At 38.4% G+C, this 12,238-nt stretch overlaps 1 protein-coding gene across 1 annotated transcript; it reads right to left on the minus strand.

The window, feature by feature from the left end:
• Positions 1-3,704: 3,704 nt before the first annotated feature.
• On the minus strand, positions 3,705-7,933 carry LOC140139145 (uncharacterized). Its single transcript, XM_072160926.1, has 2 exons — positions 7,258-7,933; positions 3,705-7,090 (listed from the first exon to the last, which is right to left on the minus strand). Exons 1-2 carry the CDS (start codon positions 7,931-7,933, stop codon positions 3,705-3,707), a joined length of 4,062 nt encoding a protein of 1,353 aa, XP_072017027.1.
• Positions 7,934-12,238: the final 4,305 nt, after the last annotated feature.

Raw genomic sequence — 12,238 nt, forward strand, 5'->3', positions numbered from 1 at the left:
TCAAATCAGGGTTCCAATTTAAACTGTATCAAATTAGCGTTCAAATTTTGATCCTTTCATTTCATACACATTTCATACATAATTTATATCAAAAGTGTATTGAATATGTGACTGTATCAAATGAGGGTTCCAATTTAAACTGTATCAAATTAGCATTGAAATTTTTATCCTTTCATTTCATACACATTTCATACATAATTTATATCAAAAGTGTATCGAATATGTTACTGTATCAAATGAGGGTTCCAATTTAAACTGTATCAAATTTGCGTTCAAATTTGTATCCTTTCATTTCATACACATTTCATACATAATTTATATCAAAAGTGTATCGAATATGTTACTGTATCAAATGAAGGTTCCAATTTAAACTGTATCAAATTTGCATTCAAATTTTTATCCTTTCATTTCATACACATTTCATACATAATTTATATCAAAGTGTATTGAATATGTTACTGTATCAAATCAGGGTTCCAATTTAAACTGTATCAAATTAGCGTTCAAATTTTGATCCTTTCATTTCATACACATTTCATACATAATTATATCAAAAGTGTATCGAATATGTCACTGTATGAAATCAGCGTTCCAATTTAAACTATCAAATTAGCATTGAAATTCTTATCCTTTCATTTTATACACATTTTATAAATAATTATATCAAAAGTGTATCAAATATGTCACTGTATCAAATCAGCGTTCTAATTCTAATGCTGGCCAGCGGGACCGCCCTATTTTTGATACATGCCATTTGATACACTTTTGATACAGTTTTGATACACTTTTGATAGTTTTTTGATACACTTTTGATAGTTTTTTTGATACACTTTTGATAGTTTTTTGATACACTTTTGATAGTTTTTTGATACACTTTTGATACAGTTTTTATACACTTTTGATACAGTTTTTATACACTTCTGATACAGTTTTTTATACACTTTTGATACAGTTTTTCAAATTTCAAAATTGGTCCAATCAAGCTCAAATTCAACAAGAATTATCCTTACATGATCTACACATATTTGCAAACATTAATGACCCCAAAGTGAAGGGGTCAAAGGTCAAATTTTGAAATTAGTCTAATCAAGCTCAAATTCAACACTGCCCTCTACTGCCGATGCTGACCTCTAGCACTTTCCCCCATCACGGAGCAGCTCAATGCACTTTCCCCTATCAACATTCAAAATTACAATGCAATAGGATAAATGTGTGAGAAAGTATTGCAAAACCAAAATGGAACATACATACATCAGAGGGCCTGCTTGGAAAGCAGTGCTGCTTGTCACTGAAGTTGTTACCCTCAATAAAGAGACAAAAAGGCTACCAATAACAAAAAGATCTACTATACAGGCATGTGCTATATTCATGCTTAATACATATACATACATGTAGAGGCCCTATATATAATATATAGTAAGCTTACCTTATCAGAACAAAGTCAGATATTTCCTCTTTAATCACAGTCCCTGATTACAACTACATTGTAACCTAATGTGCAGTCTACAAGCATGTTTGTATCTTCATCATGATAAATAAAACACCATAATTGGCTCTAAAATACAGTACATTTCCAAATGCAAATCCTGGTGTTAACTGCATGCATGCCACATGGGCAAATTTGAAAATGATGAGTCATTATCCAGACATGTGATCAGTTATTGATACAGTTTTGATACACTACAAAAGGTCAGTTTATGAAAGCCCAATTTGATACACTTTTGATATACCTCTAGCCACCAAAAATTAACTAAGTTCAATTTGATACACTTTACATACACTAAAAAACAGGCAAAGTCCAATTTAATACACTTTTGATACACTGTATGCAGCCAGAATTTGACCAAGTCCAATTTGATACACTTTTGATATACCTCTAGCTACCAAAAATTAACTAAGTTCAATTTGATACACTTTACATACACTAAAAAACAGGCAAAGTCCAATTTAATACACTTTTGATATACATCTAAGCACCAAAAATGAACTAAGTTCATTTTGATACACTTTACATACACTAAAAAACTGCAAAGTCCAATTTGATACACTTTTGATACACCAAAAGCATGGCCAAAATTAACTAAGTTCAAATTCAATACACTTTTGATACATTTTTGATACAGTTAGGTGGTATTTGATACAGTTTTGATACCCTATATTTTCAGTTGATACATTTTCAATACACCCTTTGTATATCAAAACTGTATCAAATTGCCGTTTGATACAGTTTTAATACACTTTAATACACTTTTGATACACTTCTTGCTGTATAGAATTTCTGCTAGGGATATCTTCCCAACAAATATATACAAAAATATTTTTATAAAACTTATTTTGGTTGGGTTTATATCAAACCACTACAACAACATTTTAAACTTTTTCTCACAGTATCTTTGTTGGTTAATAGTACCCAAATAAACGGAACACACCCAGATCTTGCAAAACATGTTTATTCCTTGACCGTCGACCCATTTTTTTTTTTGCCAGTCCATTCTGAAAATGAAAGTAAATGGAACCTATACAACGTAATGAGAGTCTCCTTTGAGAAAATGAGGTAATGTAGCATGTTGCAAAGGATGCTGGGAATGGTAAGATATCTTCTCTGGGGTTCACCATTCTTGGCTCTTATATTATTTCTAATTTTCTTACATAGAGTGCATTTTCAATTTGCTGAGTATATCTAGCATATGTAAGCTTGTCCGTTATTTTACACATTACGATTTCTCACAAGAATATCAAGAGACGTCATGCGAGTTTTATTTGCAAATCTTTACATTTCAATGCTTAAGCGCCAAACCAATTTACAAGATGCGCCATTATGTATCCTTGTATGGGTGCCATAACCCCTAGCTACACCGCTAAGCGCCAAACCAATTTACAAGAGGTGTGTATGTATTTATATACATCGTTATTACTTCTCTACACAGGGTTAGTTGCCTATGTTGATAAGAATTTGTGTATTCTGGTGACTTATACATTGGTTTCTGATTTTTTTATACTATTTGTTCGCGAGGAGACCGACAATCGTGATGATCGCGATGTCGAAAATCGTTTCCGTTTGATAGTTGATAATCAACACTTTTAGTCAAGTTTTTAACACATTTTAGTAATATCACACATCTATAGAATATGGTACATAAAATTTTACACAATTTCAGGTCCTAAAATGAAAATTGGAATTTTAAGGACTTTATGCAATATACACATACTCTATTTTGATGGTCTATGAAATTGTCCACAACATGAGCATTTTAAGCTCTGGAAAGGCCATCTGCATTTGTGTTGCTGATGCCTTTTTTGTATACCATAGTAAAGTGGTATGGTTGTAAGGACAGAAACCAACGTGTTAATCGACTGTTTGTGGAGCGATTATTTTCTAGCCAAATTAGACTTTTGTGATCAGAATAGACTGTGAACTGGTGGTCAATCAAATAATACTGGAGTTTTCCTATGGCCCATACTATGGCTAGGCACTCTTTTTCTGATACAGTATAATTTAACTCTCTGTCAAGCATCTTTCTGCTTAGATACACTATAGGCTTTTCATTGCCATGCTCATCTAATTGGCTTAGAACTGCTCCTAGACCAAATTGTGATGCATCTGCCTGCAAAATGAATGGTTTGGAGAAGTCTGGGGCACTCAGAATGGGGTAACTTATGAGGCATTCTTTGAGATGCTGAAAGGCATTTTCAGAGTCTTCATTTCAAATTACAACATTGGGCATGGCCTTTTTGGTCAAGGTAGTAAGTGGGCATGCAATATCTGCAAATCTGGGAATAAACTTCCGGTAGTAACCGGTCAGGCCAAGAAATGCCCGCACATGTTTCTTGCTGATGGGCGAGGGAAATTCTTTGACTGCCTGGACCTTATCACACATGGGTTTTATGCTACCATTACCAATTTTATGCCCCAGATATGACACTTCATGTCTACCAAATTTACACTTTTTGGGTTTTACTGTTAGCCCTGCTTCACTGATGCGGGTCAGAACTTCATCCACATGCTTAATGTGATCCTCCCATGAGTTGGAATAAACACAAATATCATCAATGTATGCCTGTGAAAATTCTTCACAACCATTGAGGACTTGATGGACTAATCTCATGAATGTGCTAGACGAGTTTTGGAGTCCAAAGGGTAATACTGTGTACTGAAATTGCCCGAAACATGTGACAAAGGATGTATGAGGGCGTGATTCAGGGTCTATAGGGACTTGGTAAAAACCCTTGGTACGGTCTAATGTGGATATGTATTTGGCACCTGAGACTTGGTCCAAAATGTCGTCTATTCGCGGCATCTCATATGGGTCAAAAATACATATCTTGTTGAGGGCTCTCATGTCGGAACATATTCGTATGTCACCACCAGGTTTCCGCACAATGGTGATGGGGGATGCATATGGGCTATATGCGCGCTCAATGATGCCTAACTCTAACATGGCATCTAACTCTTTCTTTATTTTGTCACGCAGTGCTTGAGGTGTCCTGTAAATCTTTTGGCGCACAGGTTTATCTGTTGTTGTTTCTATTTTGTGTGATACAAGGTGTGTGCGTCCAGGGACATCTGAAAAAATGGACTCGTGTTTACAAAATAAGGAGTTCAAATCCTGTTTCTGGTGGTTTGACAATTCATCAGGGATGAGAATGTCATGCCATGTCTGTGTTTGCTGACAGTTAGGAATGATAGCATCCATGTTTTGCACAGTAATTGGCTCTGATTCACTAGATTCCATGGTGTCACTCACCATATCACTTTGCTCAGTGTGATGTACTAGTGTATTTTCATAATGTGAGCTAAGTTCATCTAAATCTCCAATTAGACAATAGCACTGTGACATTTGGGTGTCCTGATTTCTGTCATACCACTGTTTCAGCATGTTGATGTGAAACACTCTGTTAGATTTTCTTTTGTCATGCATGTGTACTGCATAATTATTGACTTTATTGACTTTTCTGGTAATTGTATATGGCCCTTGCCATTTACTGTCTAGTTTGGCTGCTGAGTCAGGGAGAAAAACTAAAATTTTGTCACCTGGTTCAAATTCTCTTTTGACTGCATCTTTGTCATAATCTGCTTTCATCTTCTTTTGGGCCTGTGCCAAATTCTTGTTTGCTTGGTCTAGTAGGCCTGTGATGCGTTTACGCATATCTGTCATGTGTGTTACAATATCAGTAGGGTTATTTTCTTCTGTTACCCAATTTTGCTTAATTACACTTAAGGGTCCTCTCACTTGTCTCCCATAAATTAGCTCAAAGGGGGAAAAACCCGTAGACTGGTTGGGGACTTCTCTATAGGCAAACAAGAAGTGGGGAACGAACTCGTCCCATCGTTTTCTTTCTTGCTCGGATAAGGACCGCATCATGTTGCGTAATGTCGCATGAAAGCGTTCTGTGACACCATTAGTTTGATGGTAGTATACAGCAGACTTAAGTTGTGTAATTTGTAGTCTTTTACACAGCGAAACCATAACCTTTGATATAAAATTGGACCCCTGATCATGGACAATTTCCTCTGGCAACCCTACACGTGCAAACACTGTTAAGAGGGCGTTAGCCACGGTGTCAACTCGGATGTTTGAAAGGGGTATTGCCTCTGGATAGCGTGTGGCATAGTCCAGGATAGTGAGCAAGTATTTATTGCCCTTGCGCGATCTATTCATAGGGCCCATGATATCAATTCCGATTCGTTTGAATGGGATGTCAATTATAGGCATTGGTATGAGTGGCACTTTTCGTTTTGCGTGCCCTTTGTCCATAAATTGACAAGTGTGGCAACTCCTGCAATACTGTGCCACATCATGAAATATTCCCGGCCAGTAAAAGTTTGCCAGGATTCTGTGCTTTGTCTTTTCCACACCGAGGTGTCCTGCCATGGTAATGTCATGAGCCAATGTCAAAATATTAGGCCTATGTTTTGTAGGGACAATTACCTGGTGGATTGGCTCATAGTCAAAGTTTGTGTCTTGGTTTGGCTTATTTTTCTGCCACTTTCTCATAAGGATACCATTTATCTCATAAAAACACACTCTGTGGTTATTAATCTCACTAATGGGAGTTAACCTTTGCTTGACTGCGTTGAGAGTTGGATCCGTGTGCTGCATTTGTCTCAAGTTAGCTTGATCAATATTTGGCCATTTGTCTTTTTCAGACATATCTGCTTTGTCTTTGGAATCAGACAATTTTGTATTGTCTTTAGGCCTATCTGTGTTGTCTTTAGACATTTCTGTGTTGTCCTTGGACCTATCTGTGTTGTCATCTGACAATTTTGTTTTGTCCTTAGACCTATTTATGTTGTCTTCTGACAATTTTGTTTTGTCCTTAGGCCTATTTGTGTTGTCTTCTGACAATTTTGTTTTGTCCTTAGGCCTATTTGTGTTGTCTTCTGACAATTTTGTTGTCTCCTTAGGCCTATTTCTGTTGTCTTCTGACATTTTTGGGTTATCCTTAGGCCTATTTGTGTTGTCTTTAGACATGTCTGGGTTCTGGGACATGTTGGGACCGGTGTCCTGTTCATCATCACTTAGGCCTAAGTCTTTTATGTCACTTCTGTGTAACATTAACTCTATTTCAGCACGTTTCTGTTCATCATACTTTTGTTTTGCTTGCTGTCTGGTGAGCACACACATTTCTTTGTATGGAGTGCTGGCAAATAGATCACCACATGTTTTGTCTAAATCATGTCCTAGGATGACTTCTCTCTGTAAACCTGGGGCAACAGCAACTTTGACCTTCCCTGAAACTATTGGACACTGGATGTCTATTTCTGCCAGGGGCAAGGATACTGGGCCTGTTATGCCTCTAAGGTTTACATCCTGGTTAAGGTAGCATTGGGCTGGGACAAGATCTGCAGATACCGCAGTCTGGGTGCAATGGGAGTCTCTATGTAAAGTGACTGGTACACCATTGACGAAGCCGGGTATCTCACATTTTCTATGCCGAGCTTCTATATCTCTATCAGTACTTTCTTCCAAATGGGTACTGGCATCACATTTAAATGCCTGTTTGGGGTTAGCTCCTGTGGGCTTTGAACCTGAAGTCTGACTAGGGTTTGATTTCTGAGCCTGATTAGGACTAGGGCTGAACTTCTTGTCTTGTTTATGTTCAGGGTATGTACTTTATCAGGACAGTCTCTGGCCCTGTGTCCTACTTTGTTGCATGAATAGCATCGAAAGTCTGTGTCCCCATTAGCTTTCTTGTGATCTCTTTGGTCACCGGTTTTGTACTTTTCAGTGCCGGTACTGGGTTTCTGGTACTGACCATGCTCCCTGTTTTTGGTTTTGTTCTTTTGAATTTGATCACTGCTTTTCCTGTGCCAATAGGCAGAACCCCCTCTGTTTGCAACAAACTCATCAGCGAGATCGGCCATCTCTTTAGAGGTTTTTACCTTGTGGTCACGAAGATGTGTGGCCATCTCGCGAGGCATGTGATTCAGCGCATGTTCCATGATGATGAGTTCCGACAGATCAATTCCATCTGAAAATTTTAGCCAGTTGTTGAAATCAGATTTGAGTTCATACACCCACTCTTTGATGGTTTCATTGGGGTTGCGCATCCTGTTCCGAAACTTGTTGCGGAAGGCTTCAGCCGTTATTTCATATTTGATGAGGATAACCTTTTTTAAGGTGTCGTAATCTTTTGCCTCATCAAGTGACAAATTTGCATATGCTTCGAAAGCCTTTCCTGTCAGTTCTAAACGAGCTGACCAGGAAGGTTTGGGCCACTCATTGCTTTGCGCGACATGTTTGAAAGCACGTAAATATTTCTCAATATCTTCAGTGTCCCGTAGCTTGCGAAATCTCAGCTCACGGCGGCACGGCTTATGGTTGGCATTATTTTGGTCGTTTTGATGTAACAGGACCATATTATGCGCATATTCCCTTTCTCTGACCTCTAGGGTCCTTAACTGTATTTCTTTATCCGCTTGAATGCGCATGTATTCTAGCCACAGTTCGGGTGGGAACTGCATCCCTGGGGAAAAGTCTGTGGGCCTCCCTTGTGGAAAACTTGTGGGCATCCCTGGGGGAAACTTGTGGGCATCCCTGGCGGAAAACTTGTGGGCATACCTGGAGGAAAGCCGGGCAATCCAAATTCAAACCCTGGTGGCGGTCCTTGACCAAAGTGAGGTATGGAACTACTCTGTCTCTGACTAGCACATTCATGAGTAGGCCTGGAATCAGTAGGCCTAGTGTTAGAACTAGTATTACTTGTATCGGGTGTATCATGATCGTCATATTCATGATGCCCTGTAATGCCTGTATCACCTTCAGACATGTCCTTAATATTACTGTCTAGGTCCGTGTCACTATCATCATGACCTAGTGTTTGGACTGTTTTCCCAGACCGAAGCGTCATATTCGGGGCTGCTGGGGTGTCATCTTTATCGTCTGTGCCAGACATAATGGAAAGCTTACAGTGTACCTAAGCACCTTACTGTACTGATACTGACTGTAACTGACAAACAAAATGCAATAACCAAATACTAACATTTATACACTGCTTAGTAATATGGTGAAGAACATGAAAATCTTAACTAGTCTTGTATACTTTTTACTAGTAAAATCTGCTGTGAAAATCTGCTGTGAAACCAAAACAATACATTAATAATAGGCCTAGTATTTAACGTTTTACTTTTAAACTGCACTGCTACACATTTGCACAACCTACACTCACTGATTATAATACTGAACATAGGCACACTACGCTACCAAACAGTGCGACGAACGAAGATTGTCTCTTGACCTGTCTGTCGAACGTTGTCATCAACTTGACTTGCATGTAAATCGGTACGTAGACTTGAACTGCTCAGTGTCTCTTCATCGGCGACGTGCATGTACAGTGTACGTTAAGCTTCCCGCACAGATAAAAAGTTTCACACGGCAGGTTTTTCACACAGCAAAAGTTTTCATTTAGATGACGGTATTCTTTTACCGCTGCACACCATGTCGAGATATCGGGTCTGGTATCTCGCAATTAGGTTGACTAGGAACACAAAAGGAATAGAATATTCACGCTGGATCTTGCAATTTAAAGATAATTTATTTCAACGATCCGCTCATTCTCTCTCTCCTTTCCGTGCCATAATCTTGAGTGGCGGGATCGGTGCGATCCCGCATTGATTTAGGGCGCCAAATCCTTCACCAAACAGATTAATCCGCACCCAATTACCGTTAATCAGAAATAATAAAATGATCCGGCAACACCAGGACATAACAACAGCCTTAGCTTACAAAACCACACCAACAGACTGCACGCAACCTGCCAGAAGTATGGCATGAGCATAAGCATCCCAAAGACAGAAACCATGCTGATCAGCCGATCTCAAAAGACCTTGGACATCAAGATTGACAACACAACCCTCCAGCAATCGAAGGAGTTTAAGTACCTGGGCAGCATCTTTACTGAAGACGGGAAGATAGACCGAGAAATTGAAACCAGATGCCAGAAAGCAAACAACATCACCTTCATGCTTGGGCCTATACTTTCCCACCCAGCTGTGCCAATGGATGCAAAAAGAACAATCATCAACGCAATCTATACAATTTAAATTGTCCATGTACATGTGTCAATCATATACAACCATAATATTTCAGATTCCTTCGGGATGATCTTCTGAGCATTTTGACTCCATTTTTGTTGAAATCGGCCAAAAATGAGGAGGTGCCGCCCAGGGTTCGGTTTTTGCCGGCAAATATCTGTTTTTGCCCGGTTTAAACCGGCAAAATGGCAAAAAACCACTTATAGTCACTTAAATATCAAAAAGTAACACAGAACGCTCATAAACAGTAACACAAAACTTTTAATGAATCATTCAACATATTTTTTGTCTCACGATCAAGTCCTTAAATGAAAAAGTTTTGAATTTGATATATGCCACATTTCGGTTAAATGCTCTTGAGCAATGAAAACGCATGCCTTTAATTTATTAATATGTTACTTATAATTACAAAATCTGGCCTTGTTACACTCAGGAAATTAGTTTTGTAACTTAATAATTTGTTTTGAGATGAAAAACTGAACTATAAATCACTTTTTTAGTTTTTGTCATTTTTGCCGGCAAAAAACTGTTTTTGCCAAGCGGTTAAAACCGCGGTTTTTTTCACCTGTGGCTAAAACCTGCGAACCCTGGTGCCGGCCAAAAAACTTATTCGGACAGGGGGTCTGAAAATTGTCACTTTGTATCAAAAAAGATTATTCAATGCCTTTCTCAATTGATATTGGTTATGTTTTAAATGTTAATCGTGCCAAAGAATCCATTTTTGAAAGTTGCATAAGATTCAGGACATCCGTATTCTTGGAAACTGCTGTTTTATGTAAAAATTAGGGTATGGTGGCGCTTTGCTCTTAGCACGCACACGCTCAGGCGGCATATGACACGCAACACGTGACGTACGAGGCTGGCGAAGATACAGGGCTGACAGCCCCATTCAAAATACACGGTTAGCAATTACAAATGGAAAATTAACATACTTGCAGTGTGGTACATTGTCGTACCCCGACGGTTTTAGAGTAAGATAATTTTGCTTTTACACCACATAACAAATTTAGAATTGTTTGTGAAGCTTTCATGATTATGTGTTAATCCAATGGCGACGTCAAAAATGGCGATATTGCTTCCACCACCGCCTGCACACGCTCTTTCAACTGTAAAATCTATGAAGATAATCATAGGTGGCACCTGAACAAGAAAATTTGAGCTTTTGACTTTAACACCCATTTGAACATTTCATGGAACGCTGTCATTGAAATGTACAGGTCAATGCACTTTCAAACCATGTACATTTCAATGGAGGGCTTCCTGAAATTACAAAAAAAAGTGCCACGGTCAAACAAAAAAAAGTGACGTCCAAATTTCTTGTGGAGGTTCCACCTATGATTAGCTTCATAGTTAGGCCTACGTCAATAAAATTTTCAATTGGAAGAGCGAATTCGAATTTAATGCAAAGCGCCCTCATACCCTAATTTTGACATAAAATGGCCGTTTCTAAGAACATGGATGCTCCAAAGCTTATGCAACTTTATAAAATGGATTCTTTGGCACCAATATTATCAATAGAATGAGGCATAGAATAATTATTTTGATGCAAAATGACAATTTTAGACCCCCCGACCCCTTTTCCGAATAGGTTTTTGGCCGGCACTTTCTCATTTTTTGCCCGATTTCAAAAAAAAAAGTGTCAAAATGCCCGGGCAAAATGCTCAGGAGATCATCTTGCATCAAATAAGCTGGAGCCCCAAGGAAACTGAAATATGACCCTTTTTACCCCTCTATACCGACCCCTATAAAAGTTAAAACCGTTTAACCGACAGGCGACTCACCATTTTCAGCATCTCTCGATATACACCAGTCACATTATTATAGGCCTATCATATGACACAGTTAGGCACCGGGCATAGGCTCTCCTATATTTTTCTTGTTTATCTGTATCTCGGGCACGTATCCGGGGCACCCCTACACTGTTGGGTGTCGCATTCTCTATTACGTGTGGCTGTAGCTGCACTGGCTGCAGCGAGTGAGTATTATGACAGTGAAGTGTACACAATACGTTGCACGGCTATATAAACATGGCTATAGAAATATTGAACTTGGGTCAGATGAGCGTTCAGGGCGCAGACCACCAAATAATGAAAAGCACGTAAAAAATATCAACATTTTACGCGTTTTCTACCCCGCGTGACAATATTCTACACTTTTGTTTACGTCATCTCTGCATCAATTAAGGACTGAATTTTCATAATAAGTGTCAATTTGGGAAAACTTCAGTTTTTTATGTTCGGAAATAATTTGGTCGGGGTGGTGAGACAATGTGAATAGTGTTCAACTTGGAATTTCGGGTTCAACATGCTCGGGTGAAAACATTATTATGTTGTATATATTAATATTTGGTGCAATGAATGATATAGGCCTAAACAAAGTGGATATGATTTATTTTTATCCTGATTGTGACAAACTATTTTGAACTTTGCTTAAAAACAATTATAGTGCTCATAAACATTATTGTTGAAGGTTGTGGTTTTGAATATCCATCAAGAATATGTGACTGTACATGACGAATGAGCCGTAAATTCATCCCCGATAAATTTAGTTTTATTTCATGTTTAGAAAAAAATCATAAGCTTTATAAAATGGTATAGGCCTACGAGGGCCGGTCAAAAAGTGCGTAGAACTCGGTATGCTACTTTGTCGCACGGTATTGAATTTGGTCTCATTTGAAAGCTTGTTCCTTCAAAACATTACTGC

Source organism: Amphiura filiformis, chromosome 18, assembly GCF_039555335.1.
Source record: "Amphiura filiformis chromosome 18, Afil_fr2py, whole genome shotgun sequence".
Lineage (NCBI taxonomy): Eukaryota > Metazoa > Echinodermata > Ophiuroidea > Amphilepidida > Amphiuridae > Amphiura > Amphiura filiformis.